General features: G+C 53.3%; 1 protein-coding gene across 5 annotated transcripts in view; it reads right to left on the reverse strand.

Moving 5' to 3' along the window:
• The window catches only part of LOC130358107 (uncharacterized), a 58,090-nt gene extending 36,170 nt beyond the window's left edge, over window positions 1-21,920 (reverse strand). For all 5 annotated transcript variants that reach the window (XM_056560928.1, XM_056560926.1, XM_056560927.1 and 2 more), the window contains exon 1: window positions 21,791-21,920. In XM_056560928.1, coding sequence (XP_056416903.1) covers window positions 21,791-21,863 — 73 coding nt within the window. In that variant the 5' untranslated portion in view covers window positions 21,864-21,920. The remainder of the gene's footprint in view (window positions 1-21,790) is intronic.
• Between the last annotated feature and the right edge of the window lie 325 nt (window positions 21,921-22,245).

A 22,245-nucleotide genomic window follows, 5' to 3' on the forward strand; every position in this document is an offset into this window, starting at 1 on the left:
ACTGATAGGAGAGGCTGTTGTAACTACTGAGAGGAGAGGCTGCTGTCACTACTGAGAGGAGAGGCTGCTGTCACTACTGAGAGGAGAGGCTGCTGTCACTACTGAGAGGAGAGGCTGCTGTCACTACTGAGAGGAGAGGCTGCTGTCACTATTGAGAGGAGAGGCTGCTGTCACTACTGAGAGGAGAGGCTGCTGTCACTACTGAGAGGAGAGGCTGCTGTCACTACTGAGAGGAGAGGCTGCTGTAACTACTGAGAGGAGAGGCTGCTGTCACTACTGAGAGGAGATATGCTGTCACTACTGAGAGGAGAGGCTGCTGTCACTACTGAGAGGAGAGGCTGCTGTCACTACTGAGAGGAGAGATGATGTAACTACTGAGAGGAGAGGCCGCTGTCACTACTGAGAGGAGAGGCCGCTGTCACTACTGAGAGGAGAGGCTGCTGTCACTACTGAGAGGAGAGGCTGCTGTCACTACTGAGAGGAGAGGCTGCTGTCACTACTGAGAGGAGAGATGCTGTCACTACTGAGAGGAGAGGCTGCTGTCACTACTGAGAGGAGAGGCTGCTGTCACTACAGAGAGGAGAGATGCTGTCACTACTGAGAGGAGAGGCTGCTGTCACTACTGAGAGGAGAGGCTGCTGTCACTACTGAGAGGAGAGGCTGCTGTCACTACTGAGAGGAGAGATGCTGTCACTACTGAGAGGAGAGGCTGCTGTCACTACTGAGAGGAGAGGCTGCTGTCACTACTGAGAGGAGAGGCTGCTGTCACTACTGAGAGGAGAGGCTGCTGTCACTACTGAGAGGAGAGGCTGCTGTAACTACTGAGAGGAGAGGCTGCTGTCACTACTGAGAGGAGATATGCTGTCACTACTGAGAGGAGAGGCTGCTGTCACTACTGAGAGGAGAGGCTGCTGTCACTACTGAGAGGAGAGATGATGTAACTACTGAGAGGAGAGGCCGCTGTCACTACTGAGAGGAGAGGCCGCTGTCACTACTGAGAGGAGAGGCTGCTGTCACTACTGAGAGGAGAGGCTGCTGTCACTACTGAGAGGAGAGGCTGCTGTCACTACTGAGAGGAGAGATGCTGTCACTACTGAGAGGAGAGGCTGCTGTCACTACTGAGAGGAGAGGCTGCTGTCACTACAGAGAGGAGAGATGCTGTCACTACTGAGAGGAGAGGCTGCTGTCACTACTGAGAGGAGAGGCTGCTGTCACTACTGAGAGGAGAGGCTGCTGTCACTACTGAGAGGAGAGATGCTGTCACTACTGAGAGGAGAGGCTGCTGTCACTACTGAGAGGAGAGGCTGCTCTCACTACTGAGAGGAGAGGCTGCTGTCACTACTGAGAGGAGAGGCTGCTGTCACTACAGAGAGGAGAGATGCTGTCACTACTGAGAGGAGAGGCTGCTGTCACTACTGAGAGGAGAGATGCTGTCACTACTGAGAGGAGAGGCTGCTGTCACTACAGAGAGGAGAGATGCTGTCACTACTGAGAGGAGAGGCTGCTGTCACTACTGAGAGGAGAGGCTGCTGTCACTACTGAGAGGAGAGTCTGCTGTCACTACTGAGAGGAGAGGCTGCTGTCACTACTGAGAGGAGAGGCTGCTGTAACTACTGAGAGGAGAGGCTGTTGTAACTACTGAGAAGGTCTGCTCTCACTACTGATAGGAGAGGCTGTTGTAACTACTGAGAGGAGAGGCTGCTGTCACTACTGAGAGGAGAGGCTGCTGTCACTACTGAGAGGAGAGGCTGCTGTCACTACTGAGAGGAGAGGCTGCTGTCACTACTGAGAGGAGAGGCTGCTGTCACTACTGAGAGGAGAGGCTGCTGTCACTATTGAGAGGAGAGGCTGCTGTCACTACTGAGAGGAGAGGCTGCTGTCACTACTGAGAGGAGAGGCTGCTGTCACTACTGAGAGGAGAGGCTGCTGTCACTACTGAGAGGAGAGATGCTGTCGCTACTGAGAGGAGAGATGCTGTCGCTACTGAGAGGAGAGGCTGCTGTCACTACTGAGAGGAGAGGCTGCTGTCACTACTGAGAGGAGAGGCTGCTGTCACTACTGAGAGGAGAGTCTGCTGTAACTACTGAGAGGAGAGGCTGCTGTCACTACTGAGAGGAGAGATGCTGTCACTACTGAGAGGAGAGGCCGCTGTCACTACTGAGAGGAGAGGCCGCTGTCACTACTGAGAGGAGAGGCTGCTGTCACTACTGAGAGGAGAGGCTGCTGTCACTACTGAGAGGAGAGGCTGCTGTCACTACTGAGAGGAGAGATGCTGTCACTACTGAGAGGAGAGGCTGCTGTCACTACTGAGAGGAGAGGCTGCTGTCACTACAGAGAGGAGAGATGCTGTCACTACTGAGAGGAGAGATGCTGTCACTACTGAGAGGAGAGGCTGCTGTCCCTACTGAGAGGAGAGATGCTGTCACTACTGAGAGGAAAGATGCTGTCACTACTGAGAGGAGAGTCTGCTCTCACTACTGAGAGGAGAGGCTGCTGTCACTACTGAGAGGAGAGGCTGCTGTCACTACTGAGAGGAGAGGCTGCTGTCACTACTGAGAGGAGAGGCTGCTGTCACTACTGAGAGGAGAGGCTGCTGTCACTACTGAGAGGAGAGTCTGCTGTCACTACTGAGAGGAGAGGCTGCTGTCACTACTGAGAGGAGAGGCTGCTGTAACTACTGAGAGGAGAGGCTGTTGTAACTACTGAGAAGGTCTGCTCTCACTACTGATAGGAGAGGCTGTTGTAACTACTGAGAGGAGAGGCTGCTGTCACTACTGAGAGGAGAGGCTGCTGTCACTACTGAGAGGAGAGGCTGCTGTCACTACTGAGAGGAGAGGCTGCTGTCACTACTGAGAGGAGAGGCTGCTGTCACTATTGAGAGGAGAGGCTGCTGTCACTACTGAGAGGAGAGGCTGCTGTCACTACTGAGAGGAGAGGCTGCTGTCACTACTGAGAGGAGAGGCTGCTGTCACTACTGAGAGGAGAGGCTGCTGTCACTACTGAGAGGAGAGATGCTGTCGCTACTGAGAGGAGAGGCTGCTGTCACTACTGAGAGGAGAGGCTGCTGTCACTACTGAGAGGAGAGGCTGCTGTCACTACTGAGAGGAGAGGCTGCTGTCACTACTGAGAGGAGAGTCTGCTGTAACTACTGAGAGGAGAGGCTGCTGTCACTACTGAGAGGAGATATGCTGTCACTACTGAGAGGAGAGGCTGCTGTCACTACTGAGAGGAGAGGCTGCTGTCACTACTGAGAGGAGAGATGATGTAACTACTGAGAGGAGAGGCCGCTGTCACTACTGAGAGGAGAGGCCGCTGTCACTACTGAGAGGAGAGGCTGCTGTCACTACTGAGAGGAGAGGCTGCTGTCACTACTGAGAGGAGAGGCTGCTGTCACTACTGAGAGGAGAGATGCTGTCACTACTGAGAGGAGAGGCTGCTGTCACTACTGAGAGGAGAGGCTGCTGTCACTACAGAGAGGAGATATGCTGTCACTACTGAGAGGAGAGGCTGCTGTCACTACTGAGAGGAGAGGCTGCTGTCACTACTGAGAGGAGAGGCTGCTGTCACTACTGAGAGGAGAGATGCTGTCACTACTGAGAGGAGAGGCTGCTGTCTCTACTGAGAGGAGAGTCTGCTCTCACTACTGAGAGGAGAGGCTGCTGTCACTACTGAGAGGAGAGGCTGCTGTCACTACAGAGAGGAGAGATGCTGTCACTACTGAGAGGAGAGGCTGCTGTCACTACTGAGAGGAGAGATGCTGTCACTACTGAGAGGAGAGGCTGCTGTCACTACAGAGAGGAGAGATGCTGTCACTACTGAGAGGAGAGGCTGCTGTCACTACTGAGAGGAGAGGCTGCTGTCACTACTGAGAGGAGAGTCTGCTGTCACTACTGAGAGGAGAGGCTGCTGTCACTACTGAGAGGAGAGGCTGCTGTAACTACTGAGAGGAGAGGCTGTTGTAACTACTGAGAAGGTCTGCTCTCACTACTGAGAGGAAAGTCTGCTGTCACTACTGAGAGGAGAGGCTGCTGTCACTACTGAGAGGAGAGGCTGCTGTCACTATTGAGAGGAGAGGCTGCTGTCACTACTGAGAGAAGAGGCTGCTGTCACTACTGAGAGGAGAGGCTGCTGTCACTACTGAGAGGAGAGGCTGCTGTCACTACTGAGAGGAGAGATGCTGTCGCTACTGAGAGGAGAGGCCGCTGTCACTACTGAGAGGAGAGGCTGCTGTCACTACTGAGAGGAGAGGCTGCTGTCACTACTGAGAGGAGAGGCTGCTGTCACTACTGAGAGGAGAGATGCTGTCACTACTGAGAGGAGAGGCTGCTGTCACTACTGAGAGGAGAGGCTGCTGTCACTACAGAGAGGAGAGATGCTGTCACTACTGAGAGGAGAGATGCTGTCACTACTGAGAGGAGAGGCTGCTGTCACTACTGAGAGGAGAGATGCTGTCACTACTGAGAGGAGAGATGCTGTCACTACTGAGAGGAGAGTCTGCTCTCACTACTGAGAGGAGAGGCTGCTGTCACTACTGAGAGGAGAGGCTGCTGTCACTACTGAGAGGAGAGGCTGCTGTCACTACTGAGAGGAGAGGCTGCTGTCACTACTGAGAGGAGAGGCTGCTGTCACTACTGAGAGGAGAGTCTGCTGTCACTACTGAGAGGAGAGGCTGCTGTCACTACTGAGAGGAGAGGCTGCTGTAACTACTGAGAGGAGAGGCTGTTGTAACTACTGAGAAGGTCTGCTCTCACTACTGATAGGAGAGGCTGTTGTAACTACTGAGAGGAGAGGCTGCTGTCACTACTGAGAGGAGAGGCTGCTGTCTTTACTGAGAGGAGAGGCTGCTGTCACTACTGAGAGGAGAGGCTGCTGTCACTACTGAGAGGAGAGGCTGCTGTCACTATTGAGAGGAGAGGCTGCTGTCACTACTGAGAGGAGAGGCTGCTGTCACTACTGAGAGGAGAGGCTGCTGTCACTACTGAGAGGAGAGGCTGCTGTCACTACTGAGAGGAGAGGCTGCTGTCACTACTGAGAGGAGAGATGCTGTCGCTACTGAGAGGAGAGGCTGCTTTCACTACTGAGAGGAGAGGCTGCTGTCACTACTGAGAGGAGAGGCTGCTGTCACTACTGAGAGGAGAGGCTGCTGTCACTACTGAGAGGAGAGTCTGCTGTAACTACTGAGAGGAGAGGCTGCTGTCACTACTGAGAGGAGATATGCTGTCACTACTGAGAGGAGAGGCTGCTGTCACTACTGAGAGGAGAGGCTGCTGTCACTACTGAGAGGAGAGATGATGTAACTACTGAGAGGAGAGGCCGCTGTCACTACTGAGAGGAGAGGCCGCTGTCACTACTGAGAGGAGAGGCTGCTGTCACTACTGAGAGGAGAGGCTGCTGTCACTACTGAGAGGAGAGGCTGCTGTCACTACTGAGAGGAGAGATGCTGTCACTACTGAGAGGAGAGGCTGCTGTCACTACTGAGAGGAGAGGCTGCTGTCACTACAGAGAGGAGAGATGCTGTCACTACTGAGAGGAGAGGCTGCTGTCACTACTGAGAGGAGAGGCTGCTGTCACTACTGAGAGGAGAGGCTGCTGTCACTACTGAGAGGAGAGATGCTGTCACTACTGAGAGGAGAGGCTGCTGTCACTACTGAGAGGAGAGTCTGCTCTCACTACTGAGAGGAGAGGCTGCTGTCACTACTGAGAGGAGAGGCTGCTGTCACTACAGAGAGGAGAGATGCTGTCACTACTGAGAGGAGAGGCTGCTGTCACTACTGAGAGGAGAGGCTGCTGTCACTACTGAGAGGAGAGTCTGCTGTCACTACTGAGAGGAGAGGCTGCTGTCACTACTGAGAGGAGAGGCTGCTGTAACTACTGAGAGGAGAGGCTGCTGTCACTACTGAGAGGAGAGGCTGCTGTCACTACTGAGAGGAGAGATGCTGTCACTACTGAGAGGAGAGGCTGCTGTCACTACAGAGAGGAGAGATGCTGTCACTACTGAGAGGAGAGGCTGCTGTCACTACTGAGAGGAGAGGCTGCTGTCACTACTGAGAGGAGAGTCTGCTGTCACTACTGAGAGGAGAGGCTGCTGTCACTACTGAGAGGAGAGGCTGCTGGAACTACTGAGAGGAGAGGCTGCTGTCACTACTGAGAAGGTCTGCTCTCACTACTGATAGGAGAGGCTGTTGTAACTACTGAGAGGAGAGGCTGCTGTCACTACTGAGAGGAGAGGCTGCTGTCACTACTGAGAGGAGAGGCTGCTGTCACTACTGAGAGGAGAGGCTGCTGTCACTACTGAGAGGAGAGGCTGCTGTCACTACTGAGAGGAGAGGCTGCTGTCACTATTGAGAGGAGAGGCTGCTGTCACTACTGAGAGAAGATGCTGCTGTCACTACTGAGAGGAGAGGCTGCTGTCACTACTGAGAGGAGAGGCTGCTGTCACTACTGAGAGGAGAGATGCTGTCGCTACTGAGAGGAGAGGCTGCTGTCACTACTGAGAGGAGAGGCTGCTGTCACTACTGAGAGGAGAGGCTGCTGTCACTACTGAGAGGAGAGGCTGCTGTCACTACTGAGAGGAGAGATGCTGTCACTACTGAGAGGAGAGGCCGCTGTCACTACTGAGAGGAGAGGCCGCTGTCACTACTGAGAGGAGAGGCCGCTGTCACTACTGAGAGGAGAGGCTGCTGTCACTACTGAGAGGAGAGGCTGCTGTCACTACTGAGAGGAGAGGCTGCTGTCACTACTGAGAGGAGAGATGCTGTCACTACTGAGAGGAGAGGCTGCTGTCACTACTGAGAGGAGAGGCTGCTGTCACTACAGAGAGGAGAGATGCTGTCACTACTGAGAGGAGAGATGCTGTCACTACTGAGAGGAGAGGCTGCTGTCACTACTGAGAGGAGAGATGCTGTCACTACTGAGAGGAGAGGCTGCTGTCACTACTGAGAGGAGAGGCTGCTGTCACTACTGAGAGGAGAGGCTGCTGTCACTACTGAGAGGAGAGGCTGCTGTCACTACTGAGAGGAGAGGCTGCTGTCACTACTGAGAGGAGAGGCTGCTGTCACTACTGAGAGGAGAGATGCTGTCACTACTGAGAGGAGAGGCTGCTGTCACTACTGAGAGGAGAGGCTGCTGTCACTACAGAGAGGAGAGATGCTGTCACTACTGAGAGGAGAGGCTGCTGTCACTACTGAGAGGAGAGGCTGCTGTCACTACTGAGAGGAGAGGCTGCTGTCACTACTGAGAGGAGAGATGCTGTCACTACTGAGAGGAGAGGCTGCTGTCACTACTGAGAGGAGAGGCTGCTCTCACTACTGAGAGGAGAGGCTGCTGTCACTACTGAGAGGAGAGGCTGCTGTCACTACAGAGAGGAGAGATGCTGTCACTACTGAGAGGAGAGGCTGCTGTCACTACTGAGAGGAGAGATGCTGTCACTACTGAGAGGAGAGGCTGCTGTCACTACAGAGAGGAGAGATGCTGTCACTACTGAGAGGAGAGGCTGCTGTCACTACTGAGAGGAGAGGCTGTTGTCACTACTGAGAGGAGAGTCTGCTGTCACTACTGAGAGGAGAGGCTGCTGTCACTACTGAGAGGAGAGGCTGCTGTAACTACTGAGAGGAGAGGCTGTTGTAACTACTGAGAAGGTCTGCTCTCACTACTGATAGGAGAGGCTGTTGTAACTACTGAGAGGAGAGGCTGCTGTCACTACTGAGAGGAGAGGCTGCTGTCACTACTGAGAGGAGAGGCTGCTGTCACTACTGAGAGGAGAGGCTGCTGTCACTACTGAGAGGAGAGGCTGCTGTCACTACTGAGAGGAGAGGCTGCTGTCACTATTGAGAGGAGAGGCTGCTGTCACTACTGAGAGGAGAGGCTGCTGTCACTACTGAGAGGTGAGGCTGCTGTCACTACTGAGAGGAGAGGCTGCTGTCACTACTGAGAGGAGAGATGCTGTCGCTACTGAGAGGAGAGATGCTGTCGCTACTGAGAGGAGAGGCTGCTGTCACTACTGAGAGGAGAGGCTGCTGTCACTACTGAGAGGAGAGGCTGCTGTCACTACTGAGAGGAGAGTCTGCTGTAACTACTGAGAGGAGAGGCTGCTGTCACTACTGAGAGGAGAGATGCTGTCACTACTGAGAGGAGAGGCCGCTGTCACTACTGAGAGGAGAGGCCGCTGTCACTACTGAGAGGAGAGGCTGCTGTCACTACTGAGAGGAGAGGCTGCTGTCACTACTGAGAGGAGAGGCTGCTGTCACTACTGAGAGGAGAGATGCTGTCACTACTGAGAGGAGAGGCTGCTGTCACTACTGAGAGGAGAGGCTGCTGTCAATACAGAGAGGAGAGATGCTGTCACTACTGAGAGGAGAGATGCTGTCACTACTGAGAGGAGAGGCTGCTGTCCCTACTGAGAGGAGAGATGCTGTCACTACTGAGAGGAAAGATGCTGTCACTACTGAGAGGAGAGTCTGCTCTCACTACTGAGAGGAGAGGCTGCTGTCACTACTGAGAGGAGAGGCTGCTGTCACTACTGAGAGGAGAGGCTGCTGTCACTACTGAGAGGAGAGGCTGCTGTCACTACTGAGAGGAGAGGCTGTTGTCACTACTGAGAGGAGAGTCTGCTGTCACTACTGAGAGGAGAGGCTGCTGTCACTACTGAGAGGAGAGGCTGCTGTAACTACTGAGAGGAGAGGCTGTTGTAACTACTGAGAAGGTCTGCTCTCACTACTGATAGGAGAGGCTGTTGTAACTACTGAGAGGAGAGGCTGCTGTCACTACTGAGAGGAGAGGCTGCTGTCACTACTGAGAGGAGAGGCTGCTGTCACTACTGAGAGGAGAGGCTGCTGTCACTACTGAGAGGAGAGGCTGCTGTCACTATTGAGAGGAGAGGCTGCTGTCACTACTGAGAGGAGAGGCTGCTGTCACTACTGAGAGGAGAGGCTGCTGTCACTACTGAGAGGAGAGGCTGCTGTCACTACTGAGAGGAGAGGCTGCTGTCACTACTGAGAGGAGAGATGCTGTCGCTACTGAGAGGAGAGGCTGCTGTCACTACTGAGAGGAGAGGCTGCTGTCACTACTGAGAGGAGAGGCTGCTGTCACTACTGAGAGGAGAGGCTGCTGTCACTACTGAGAGGAGAGTCTGCTGTAACTACTGAGAGGAGAGGCTGCTGTCACTACTGAGAGGAGATATGCTGTCACTACTGAGAGGAGAGGCTGCTGTCACTACTGAGAGGAGAGGCTGCTGTCACTACTGAGAGGAGAGATGATGTAACTACTGAGAGGAGAGGCCGCTGTCACTACTGAGAGGAGAGGCCGCTGTCACTACTGAGAGGAGAGGCTGCTGTCACTACTGAGAGGAGAGGCTGCTGTCACTACTGAGAGGAGAGGCTGCTGTCACTACTGAGAGGAGAGATGCTGTCACTACTGAGAGGAGAGGCTGCTGTCACTACTGAGAGGAGAGGCTGCTGTCACTACAGAGAGGAGATATGCTGTCACTACTGAGAGGAGAGGCTGCTGTCACTACTGAGAGGAGAGGCTGCTGTCACTACTGAGAGGAGAGGCTGCTGTCACTACTGAGAGGAGAGATGCTGTCACTACTGAGAGGAGAGGCTGCTGTCACTACTGAGAGGAGAGTCTGCTCTCACTACTGAGAGGAGAGGCTGCTGTCACTACTGAGAGGAGAGGCTGCTGTCACTACAGAGAGGAGAGATGCTGTCACTACTGAGAGGAGAGGCTGCTGTCACTACTGAGAGGAGAGATGCTGTCACTACTGAGAGGAGAGGCTGCTGTCACTACAGAGAGGAGAGATGCTGTCACTACTGAGAGGAGAGGCTGCTGTCACTACTGAGAGGAGAGGCTGCTGTCACTACTGAGAGGAGAGTCTGCTGTCACTACTGAGAGGAGAGGCTGCTGTCACTACTGAGAGGAGAGGCTGCTGTAACTACTGAGAGGAGAGGCTGTTGTAACTACTGAGAAGGTCTGCTCTCACTACTGATAGGAGAGGCTGTTGTAACTACTGAGAGGAGAGGCTGCTGTCACTACTGAGAGGAGAGGCTGCTGTCACTACTGAGAGGAGAGGCTGCTGTCACTACTGAGAGGAGAGGCTGTTGTCACTACTGAGAGGAGAGGCTGCTGTCACTACTGAGAGGAGAGGCTGCTGTCACTATTGAGAGGAGAGGCTGCTGTCACTACTGAGAGAAGAGGCTGCTGTCACTACTGAGAGGAGAGGCTGCTGTCACTACTGAGAGGAGAGGCTGCTGTCACTACTGAGAGGAGAGATGCTGTCGCTACTGAGAGGAGAGGCTGCTGTCACTACTGAGAGGAGAGGCTGCTGTCACTACTGAGAGGAGAGGCTGCTGTCACTACTGAGAGGAGAGGCTGCTGTCACTACTGAGAGGAGAGATGCTGTCACTACTGAGAGGAGAGGCCGCTGTCACTACTGAGAGGAGAGGCCGCTGTCACTACTGAGAGGAGAGGCCGCTGTCACTACTGAGAGGAGAGGCTGCTGTCACTACTGAGAGGAGAGGCTGCTGTCACTACTGAGAGGAGAGGCTGCTGTCACTACTGAGAGGAGAGATGCTGTCACTACTGAGAGGAGAGGCTGCTGTCACTACTGAGAGGAGAGGCTGCTGTCACTACAGAGAGGAGAGATGCTGTCACTACTGAGAGGAGAGATGCTGTCACTACTGAGAGGAGAGGCTGCTGTCACTACTGAGAGGAGAGATGCTGTCACTACTGAGAGGAGAGATGCTGTCACTACTGAGAGGAGAGTCTGCTCTCACTACTGAGAGGAGAGGCTGCTGTCACTACTGAGAGGAGAGGCTGCTGTCACTACTGAGAGGAGAGGCTGCTGTCACTACTGAGAGGAGAGGCTGCTGTCACTACTGAGAGGAGAGGCTGCTGTCACTACTGAGAGGAGAGTCTGCTGTCACTACTGAGAGGAGAGGCTGCTGTCACTACTGAGAGGAGAGGCTGCTGTAACTACTGAGAGGAGAGGCTGTTGTAACTACTGAGAAGGTCTGCTCTCACTACTGATAGGAGAGGCTGTTGTAACTACTGAGAGGAGAGGCTGCTGTCACTACTGAGAGGAGAGGCTGCTGTCACTACTGAGAGGAGAGGCTGCTGTCACTACTGAGAGGAGAGGCTGCTGTCACTACTGAGAGGAGAGGCTGCTGTCACTATTGAGAGGAGAGGCTGCTGTCACTACTGAGAGGAGAGGCTGCTGTCACTACTGAGAGGAGAGGCTGCTGTCACTACTGAGAGGAGAGGCTGCTGTCACTACTGAGAGGAGAGATGCTGTCGCTACTGAGAGGAGAGGCTGCTGTCACTACTGAGAGGAGAGGCTGCTGTCACTACTGAGAGGAGAGGCTGCTGTCACTACTGAGAGGAGAGGCTGCTGTCACTACTGAGAGGAGAGTCTGCTGTAACTACTGAGAGGAGAGGCTGCTGTCACTACTGAGAGGAGATATGCTGTCACTACTGAGAGGAGAGGCTGCTGTCACTACTGAGAGGAGAGGCTGCTGTCACTACTGAGAGGAGAGATGATGTAACTACTGAGAGGAGAGGCCGCTGTCACTACTGAGAGGAGAGGCCGCTGTCACTACTGAGAGGAGAGGCTGCTGTCACTACTGAGAGGAGAGGCTGCTGTCACTACTGAGAGGAGAGGCTGCTGTCACTACTGAGAGGAGAGATGCTGTCACTACTGAGAGGAGAGGCTGCTGTCACTACTGAGAGGAGAGGCTGCTGTCACTACAGAGAGGAGAGATGCTGTCACTACTGAGAGGAGAGGCTGCTGTCACTACTGAGAGGAGAGGCTGCTGTCACTACTGAGAGGAGAGGCTGCTGTCACTACTGAGAGGAGAGATGCTGTCACTACTGAGAGGAGAGGCTGCTGTCACTACTGAGAGGAGAGTCTGCTCTCACTACTGAGAGGAGAGGCTGCTGTCACTACTGAGAGGAGAGGCTGCTGTCACTACAGAGAGGAGAGATGCTGTCACTACTGAGAGGAGAGGCTGCTGTCACTACTGAGAGGAGAGGCTGCTGTCACTACTGAGAGGAGAGTCTGCTGTCACTACTGAGAGGAGAGGCTGCTGTCACTACTGAGAGGAGAGGCTGCTGTAACTACTGAGAGGAGAGGCTGCTGTCACTACTGAGAGGAGAGGCTGCTGTCACTACTGAGAGGAGAGATGCTGTCACTACTGAGAGAAGAGGCTGCTGTCACTACAGAGAGGAGAGATGCTGTCACTACTGAGAGGAGAGGCTGCTGTCACTACTGAGAGGAGAGGCTGCTGTCACTACTGAGAGGAGAGTCTGCTGTCACTACTGAGAGGAGAGGCTGCTGTCACTACTGAGAGGAGAGGCTGCTGTAACTACTGAGAGGAGAGGCTGTTGTAACTACTGAGAAGGTCTGCTCTCACTACTGATAGGAGAGGCTGTTGTAACTACTGAGAGGAGAGGCTGCTGTCACTACTGAGAGGAGAGGCTGCTGTCACTACTGAGAGGAGAGGCTGCTGTCACTACTGAGAGGAGAGGCTGCTGTCACTACTGAGAGGAGAGGCTGCTGTCACTACTGAGAGGAGAGGCTGCTGTCACTATTGAGAGGAGAGGCTGCTGTCACTACTGAGAGAAGAGGCTGCTGTCACTACTGAGAGGAGAGGCTGCTGTCACTACTGAGAGGAGAGGCTGCTGTCACTACTGAGAGGAGAGATGCTGTCGCTACTGAGAGGAGAGGCTGCTGTCACTACTGAGAGGAGAGGCTGCTGTCACTACTGAGAGGAGAGGCTGCTGTCACTACTGAGAGGAGAGGCTGCTGTCACTACTGAGAGGAGAGATGCTGTCACTACTGAGAGGAGAGGCCGCTGTCACTACTGAGAGGAGAGGCCGCTGTCACTACTGAGAGGAGAGGCCGCTGTCACTACTGAGAGGAGAGGCTGCTGTCACTACTGAGAGGAGAGGCTGCTGTCACTACTGAGAGGAGAGGCTGCTGTCACCACTGAGAGGAGAGATGCTGTCACTACTGAGAGGAGAGGCTGCTGTCACTACTGAGAGGAGAGGCTGCTGTCACTACAGAGAGGAGAGATGCTGTCACTACTGAGAGGAGAGATGCTGTCACTACTGAGAGGAGAGGCTGCTGTCACTACTGAGAGGAGAGATGCTGTCACTACTGAGAGGAGAGGCTGCTGTCACTACTGAGAGGAGAGGCTGCTGTCACTACTGAGAGGAGAGGCTGCTGTCACTACTGAGAGGAGAGGCTGCTGTCACTACTGAGAGGAGAGGCTGCTGTCACTACTGAGAGGAGAGGCTGCTGTCACTACTCAGAGGAGAGGCTGCTTTCACTACAGAGAGGAGAGATGCTGTCACTACTGAGAGGAGAGGCTGCTGTCACTACTGAGAGGAGAGGCTGCTGTCACTACTGAGAGGAGAGGCTGCTGTCACTACTGAGAGGAGAGATGCTGTCACTACTGAGAGGAGAGGCTGCTGTCACTACTGAGAGGAGAGTCTGCTCTCACTACTGAGAGGAGAGGCTGCTGTCACTACTGAGAGGAGAGGCTGCTGTCACTACAGAGAGGAGAGATGCTGTCACTACTGAGAGGAGAGGCTGCTGTCACTACTGAGAGGAGAGGCTGCTGTCACTACTGAGAGGAGAGTCTGCTGTCACTACTGAGAGGAGAGGCTGCTGTCACTACTGAGAGGAGAGGCTGCTGTAACTACTGAGAGGAGAGGCTGCTGTCACTACTGAGAGGAGAGGCTGCTGTCACTACTGAGAGGAGAGATGCTGTCACTACTGAGAGGAGAGGCTGCTGTCACTACAGAGAGGAGAGATGCTGTCACTACTGAGAGGAGAGGCTGCTGTCACTACTGAGAGGAGAGGCTGCTGTCACTACTGAGAGGAGAGTCTGCTGTCACTACTGAGAGGAGAGGCTGCTGTCACTACTGAGAGGAGAGGCTGCTGTAACTACTGAGAGGAGAGGCTGTTGTAACTACTGAGAAGGTCTGCTCTCACTACTGATAGGAGAGGCTGTTGTAACTACTGAGAGGAGAGGCTGCTGTCACTACTGAGAGGAGAGGCTGCTGTCACTACTGAGAGGAGAGGCTGCTGTCACTACTGAGAGGAGAGGCTGCTGTCACTACTGAGAGGAGAGGCTGCTGTCACTACTGAGAGGAGAGGCTGCTGTCACTATTGAGAGGAGAGGCTGCTGTCACTACTGAGAGAAGAGGCTGCTGTCACTACTGAGAGGAGAGGCTGCTGTCACTACTGAGAGGAGAGGCTGCTGTCACTACTGAGAGGAGAGATGCTGTCGCTACTGAGAGGAGAGGCTGCTGTCACTACTGAGAGGAGAGGCTGCTGTCACTACTGAGAGGAGAGGCTGCTGTCACTACTGAGAGGAGAGGCTGCTGTCACTACTGAGAGGAGAGGCTGCTGTCACTACTGAGAGGAGAGGCTGCTGTCACTACAGAGAGGAGAGATGCTGTCACTACTGAGAGGAGAGATGCTGTCACTACTGAGAGGAGAGGCTGCTGTCACTACTGAGAGGAGAGATGCTGTCACTACTGAGAGGAGAGATGCTGTCACTACTGAGAGGAGAGTCTGCTCTCACTACTGAGAGGAGAGGCTGCTGTCACTACTGAGAGGAGAGGCTGCTGTCACTACTGAGAGGAGAGGCTGCTGTCACTACTGAGAGGAGAGGCTGCTGTCACTACTGAGAGGAGAGGCTGCTGTCACTACTGAGAGGAGAGTCTGCTGTCACTACTGAGAGGAGAGGCTGCTGTCACTACTGAGAGGAGAGGCTGCTGTAACTACTGAGAGGAGAGGCTGTTGTAACTACTGAGAAGGTCTGCTCTCACTACTGATAGGAGAGGCTGTTGTAACTACTGAGAGGAGAGGCTGCTGTCACTACTGAGAGGAGAGGCTGCTGTCACTACTGAGAGGAGAGGCTGCTGTCACTACTGAGAGGAGAGGCTGCTGTCACTACTGAGAGGAGAGGCTGCTGTCACTATTGAGAGGAGAGGCTGCTGTCACTACTGAGAGGAGAGGCTGCTGTCACTACTGAGAGGAGAGGCTGCTGTCACTACTGAGAGGAGAGGCTGCTGTCACTACTGAGAGGAGAGATGCTGTCGCTACTGAGAGGAGAGGCTGCTGTCACTACTGAGAGGAGAGGCTGCTGTCACTACTGAGAGGAGAGGCTGCTGTCACTACTGAGAGGAGAGGCTGCTGTCACTACTGAGAGGAGAGTCTGCTGTAACTACTGAGAGGAGAGGCTGCTGTCACTACTGAGAGGAGATATGCTGTCACTACTGAGAGGAGAGGCTGCTGTCACTACTGAGAGGAGAGGCTGCTGTCACTACTGAGAGGAGAGATGATGTAACTACTGAGAGGAGAGGCCGCTGTCACTACTGAGAGGAGAGGCCGCTGTCACTACTGAGAGGAGAGGCTGCTGTCACTACTGAGAGGAGAGGCTGCTGTCACTACTGAGAGGAGAGGCTGCTGTCACTACTGAGAGGAGAGATGCTGTCACTACTGAGAGGAGAGGCTGCTGTCACTACTGAGAGGAGAGGCTGCTGTCACTACAGAGAGGAGAGATGCTGTCACTACTGAGAGGAGAGGCTGCTGTCACTACTGAGAGGAGAGGCTGCTGTCACTACTGAGAGGAGAGGCTGCTGTCACTACTGAGAGGAGAGATGCTGTCACTACTGAGAGGAGAGGCTGCTGTCACTACTGAGAGGAGAGTCTGCTCTCACTACTGAGAGGAGAGGCTGCTGTCACTACTGAGAGGAGAGGCTGCTGTCACTACAGAGAGGAGAGATGCTGTCACTACTGAGAGGAGAGGCTGCTGTCACTACTGAGAGGAGAGGCTGCTGTCACTACTGAGAGGAGAGTCTGCTGTCACTACTGAGAGGAGAGGCTGCTGTCACTACTGAGAGGAGAGGCTGCTGTAACTACTGAGAGGAGAGGCTGCTGTCACTACTGAGAGGAGAGGCTGCTGTCACTACTGAGAGGAGAGATGCTGTCACTACTGAGAGAAGAGGCTGCTGTCACTACAGAGAGGAGAGATGCTGTCACTACTGAGAGGAGAGGCTGCTGTCACTACTGAGAGGAGAGGCTGCTGTCACTACTGAGAGGAGAGTCTGCTGTCACTACTGAGAGGAGAGGCTGCTGTCACTACTGAGAGGAGAGGCTGCTGTAACTACTGAGAGGAGAGGCTGTTGTAACTACTGAGAAGGTCTGCTCTCACTACTGATAGGAGAGGCTGTTGTAACTACTGAGAGGAGAGGCTGCTGTCACTACTGAGAGGAGAGGCTGCTGTCACTACTGAGAGGAGAGGCTGCTGTCACTACTGAGAGGAGAGGCTGCTGTCACTACTGAGAGGAGAGGCTGCTGTCACTACTGAGAGGAGAGGCTGCTGTCACTATTGAGAGGAGAGGCTGCTGTCACTACTGAGAGAAGAGGCTGCTGTCACTACTGAGAGGAGAGGCTGCTGTCACTACTGAGAGGAGAGGCTGCTGTCACTACTGAGAGGAGAGATGCTGTCGCTACTGAGAGGAGAGGCTGCTGTCACTACTGAGAGGAGAGGCTGCTGTCACTACTGAGAGGAGAGGCTGCTGTCACTACTGAGAGGAGAGGCTGCTGTCACTACTGAGAGGAGAGATGCTGTCACTACTGAGAGGAGAGGCCGCTGTCACTACTGAGAGGAGAGGCCGCTGTCACTACTGAGAGGAGAGGCCGCTGTCACTACTGAGAGGAGAGGCTGCTGTCACTACTGAGAGGAGAGGCTGCTGTCACTACTGAGAGGAGAGGCTGCTGTCACCACTGAGAGGAGAGATGCTGTCACTACTGAGAGGAGAGGCTGCTGTCACTACTGAGAGGAGAGGCTGCTGTCACTACAGAGAGGAGAGATGCTGTCACTACTGAGAGGAGAGATGCTTTCACTACTGAGAGGAGAGGCTGCTGTCACTACTGAGAGGAGAGATGCTGTCACTACTGAGAGGAGAGGCTGCTGTCACTACTGAGAGGAGAGGCTGCTGTCACTACTGAGAGGAGAGGCTGCTGTCACTACTGAGAGGAGAGGCTGCTGTCACTACTGAGAGGAGAGGCTGCTGTCACTACTGAGAGGAGAGGCTGCTGTCACTACTCAGAGGAGAGGCTGCTGTCACTACAGAGAGGAGAGATGCTGTCACTACTGAGAGGAGAGGCTGCTGTCACTACTGAGAGGAGAGGCTGCTGTCACTACTGAGAGGAGAGGCTGCTGTCACTACTGAGAGGAGAGATGCTGTCACTACTGAGAGGAGAGGCTGCTGTCACTACTGAGAGGAGAGTCTGCTCTCACTACTGAGAGGAGAGGCTGCTGTCACTACTGAGAGGAGAGGCTGCTGTCACTACAGAGAGGAGAGATGCTGTCACTACTGAGAGGAGAGGCTGCTGTCACTACTGAGAGGAGAGGCTGCTGTCACTACTGAGAGGAGAGTCTGCTGTCACTACTGAGAGGAGAGGCTGCTGTCACTACTGAGAGGAGAGGCTGCTGTAACTACTGAGAGGAGAGGCTGCTGTCACTACTGAGAGGAGAGGCTGCTGTCACTACTGAGAGGAGAGATGCTGTCACTACTGAGAGGAGAGGCTGCTGTCACTACAGAGAGGAGAGATGCTGTCACTACTGAGAGGAGAGGCTGCTGTCACTACTGAGAGGAGAGGCTGCTGTCACTACTGAGAGGAGAGTCTGCTGTCACTACTGAGAGGAGAGGCTGCTGTCACTACTGAGAGGAGAGGCTGCTGTAACTACTGAGAGGAGAGGCTGTTGTAACTACTGAGAAGGTCTGCTCTCACTACTGATAGGAGAGGCTGTTGTAACTACTGAGAGGAGAGGCTGCTGTCACTACTGAGAGGAGAGGCTGCTGTCACTACTGAGAGGAGAGGCTGCTGTCACTACTGAGAGGAGAGGCTGCTGTCACTACTGAGAGGAGAGGCTGCTGTCACTACTGAGAGGAGAGGCTGCTGTCACTATTGAGAGGAGAGGCTGCTGTCACTACTGAGAGAAGAGGCTGCTGTCACTACTGAGAGGAGAGGCTGCTGTCACTACTGAGAGGAGAGGCTGCTGTCACTACTGAGAGGAGAGATGCTGTCGCTACTGAGAGGAGAGGCTGCTGTCACTACTGAGAGGAGAGGCTGCTGTCACTACTGAGAGGAGAGGCTGCTGTCACTACTGAGAGGAGAGGCTGCTGTCACTACTGAGAGGAGAGGCTGCTGTCACTACTGAGAGGAGAGGCCGCTGTCACTACTGAGAGGAGAGGCCGCTGTCACTACTGAGAGGAGAGGCCGCTGTCACTACTGAGAGGAGAGGCTGCTGTCACTACTGAGAGGAGAGGCTGCTGTCACTACTGAGAGGAGAGGCTGCTGTCACCACTGAGAGGAGAGATGCTGTCACTACTGAGAGGAGAGGCTGCTGTCACTACTGAGAGGAGAGGCTGCTGTCACTACAGAGAGGAGAGATGCTGTCACTACTGAGAGGAGAGATGCTGTCACTACTGAGAGGAGAGGCTGCTGTCACTACTGAGAGGAGAGATGCTGTCACTACTGAGAGGAGAGGCTGCTGTCACTACTGAGAGGAGAGGCTGCTGTCACTACTGAGAGGAGAGGCTGCTGTCACTACTGAGAGGAGAGGCTGCTGTCACTACTGAGAGGAGAGGCTGCTGTCACTACTGAGAGGAGAGGCTGCTGTCACTACTGAGAGGAGAGGCTGCTGTCACTACTGAGAGGAGAGGCTGCTGTCACTACTGAGAGGAGAGGCTGCTGTCACTATTGAGAGGAGAGGCTGCTGTCACTACTGAGAGAAGAGGCTGCTGTCACTACTGAGAGGAGAGGCTGCTGTCACTACTGAGAGGAGAGGCTGCTGTCACTACTGAGAGGAGAGATGCTGTCGCTACTGAGAGGAGAGGCTGCTGTCACTACTGAGAGGAGAGGCTGCTGTCACTACTGAGAGGAGAGGCTGCTGTCACTACTGAGAGGAGAGGCTGCTGTCACTACTGAGAGGAGAGGCCGCTGTCACTACTGAGAGGAGAGGCCGCTGTCACTACTGAGAGGAGAGGCCGCTGTCACTACTGAGAGGAGAGGCCGCTGTCACTACTGAGAGGAGAGGCTGCTGTCACTACTGAGAGGAGAGGCTGCTGTCACTACTGAGAGGAGAGTCTGCTCTCACCACTGAGAGGAGAGATGCTGTCACTACTGAGAGGAGAGGCTGCTGTCACTACTGAGAGGAGAGGCTGCTGTCACTACAGAGAGGAGAGATGCTGTCACTACTGAGAGGAGAGATGCTGTCACTACTGAGAGGAGAGGCTGCTGTCACTACTGAGAGGAGAGATGCTGTCACTACTGAGAGGAGAGGCTGCTGTCACTACTGAGAGGAGAGGCTGCTGTCACTACTGAGAGGAGAGGCTGCTGTCACTACTGAGAGGAGAGGCTGCTGTAACTACTAAGAAAGATAGGGGGAGGCTTGTAAGATCATAAGGAAAACACAAAGCTAAAGTGGGCTTCACCTTTTTGAAGACTCAACAGAGTACTCAGGAACCATGTGGTCTAATCTAATGGCTAGGGTCCATTACCACACATTAGTCCCAACATGGACTGATAGCATCAGCCATCTACTTTTCTAAGCCTCAGTGGTGGAGAACTGCTTCCTCACAGACTGCTGCTTATTTAATTATATCTTTATGGATTTCAAAAATTGTGGGCAGAAGCCGACTGACCAGCTGGTCGTATTGGACCCAATATATATATATATACACATATATATATATATATATATATATATATATATATATATATATATACATAGGGGGTAGGGGTCTGACTATACATATGGGGGGGGGTCTGAATACACATAAAGGTTGGTAAAGAGGGGTTGGAGGTCTGCCTATACACTTTAGGCCCTTCTTTATAAATATGGTGGGGCTTCGAGTCTACCTATATACTTGGGGTGGTAAGGGGGGATGGGGTCTGCCTACATACATGGGGAGGATGGTTGCAGGTCTGCCTATATACTTGGGGTAGGGCAAGGGGAGTTGGAGTCTGTCTTTATACATAGGGTTGAAGGGGATGTTTATACATGGGGGGGGTTCTATATATATATATATATATATATATATAGTAGGGGTTCTACCTATATACATGGGGTGGGGGTGGGGTTGCCTGTCTGGGGTATGTATCATGCAAGGGTATGATACTGGACTCTGTATTATGCTGGGGGAGGGGGGGGGGGGGGGTGATACTGGGGTCTTTATTATGATGGGGTCTATTTCTGGGGTCTGAACTATGATGAGGTCTGATTCTGGGGTCTGTATTTTGGAGGGGTCTATTTCTGGGGTCGTTATTATGTAGGTATGGATTAAAATAATTATCTATGCTGAACATAAATTTTAATGGAGCTTGTGGGCGATCCCCTCCCTCTGTATTGTCCTCAGTGTAAGGTCCTTAGCGAAAAATCTGAAAAAACCTACCCTGTGACAAACCACACCCACAATAAGCCACACCCACAAGCCACACCCACAATAAGCCACACCCTCATGTGACATGAGGAGTGATTTGGCCAGGAAAAGGGGCAGGGCAAAGGTGGGGCAAGGGGTGAAGTCTGGCAGGGGACCCTTGTTTTATTTGGTCGGGGGCCCTGAGTGTTGTCAGTCCTCCATTGCCTGTGAGCTACAAAAAAAAATTGTGTATTTTGAGTCTTTTCCACACAAGCGGGAACCTCTCATTTATTGCTAGCAGGGCAGTAATGGGTTAACAGTGCTTTCGTGCAAATCAGTTTTCTTAAATAAATATATGGAAGTTTGTACAGTGACCCCCCCCCCCCCCCCCCCCCGACCTACGATCATTTCAACATACGATGCTTTCGTATGTCGGGGCCATCGCGTAAACGGCTATCCGGCAGCGCAGACTGCTTCAGCTGCCACCGGATAGCCGTTTACGGTGTCCCGTGTGGTCCGCTGACGATCACTTACCTGTCCTCGGGGCTCTGGCGCGTCCTCTTCGGGATCCTCCGCATCGTCGGCGCTCTCCATCGTCGTCATCACGTCGCTGCGCACGCCGTCCCGTCATCCAATAGGAGCGGCGTGCGGAGCGACGTGATGGCGGCAATGGAGAGCGAGGATGGCGGGGAAGCAGAGGCCTTTCCGGAGCGTCGGGGACACCACGGGGACACGGCAACAGCGATGGACGGCGACATCCAGAGCAGCGGTGACTAGAGATGAGCGAACTTACAGTAAATTCGATTCGTCACCAACTTCTCGGCTCGGCAGTTGATGACTTATCCTGCGTAAATTAGTTCAGCCTTCAGGTGCTCCGGTGGACTGGAAAAGATGGATACATTCCTAGGAAAGAGTCTCCTAGGACTGTATCCACCTTTTCCAGCCCACCGGAGCACCAGAAGGCTGAACTAATTTACGCAGGATAAGTCATCAACTGCTGAGCCGAGAAGTTCGTGACGAATCGAATTTACTGTAAGTTCGCTCATCTTTAGCGGTGACGTTCCGGAGCGGCGGGGACAGGTGAGTACAACTTCCTCTAACAGTGGTCTACAACCTGCGGACCTCCTGACGTTGCAAAACTACAACTCCCAGCATGCCCGGACAGCCGTTGGCTGTCCGGGCATGCTGGGTGTTGTAGTTTTGCAACATCTGGAGGTCCGCAGGTTGTAGACCACTGTCCAAGCTCATGGATATCTGCAGCTGGTGAATTAACCCTTATTGGGGGTGGGGGGGTGGGGGTGAAGAATAACGCACGATCATCCCGGGCATACATAGGGTTAATTGTACTTACCGAGATGTATGTGGGAAAACACTATTCCAATAATAGCGATTCTTGTAAGAGCTGAGATCTGTAACTGCTTCATTCTCTTTCATTCTTCTTGGCGGGAAACTTTACCTAGTTTCACTTTAGATTTAAAGGCGCAGTACACTAAAAATAAAAAAAAATTGAAAAAAAGCACAGATCAGATCAGATAGCCGTCCATGCAGCAATGTCAGAATTTTTGTATAAAAAAAAATTTAAAAACCAGTAACATTTATCCATAAAACAATGGACCTCCCCCCTAATTCATATGACGTAAATGACGTCGGAGAGTTTGCATGTAGCAGATAGTAGGAAAGCGCTGCTGCTGCTGACACGGCGCGGCTGAGAGTCCATAACCTTTTATCTTCACACAATAAAAGTTACCTTTATCTTCTTTTTAAGCATTTGTTTTGCCTTGTTTTTTATTTTTATTTTTTCTTAAC

The sequence above is a fragment of the Hyla sarda genome, chromosome 2, assembly GCF_029499605.1.
Source record: "Hyla sarda isolate aHylSar1 chromosome 2, aHylSar1.hap1, whole genome shotgun sequence".
In the NCBI taxonomy this organism is placed as follows: domain Eukaryota; kingdom Metazoa; phylum Chordata; class Amphibia; order Anura; family Hylidae; genus Hyla; species Hyla sarda.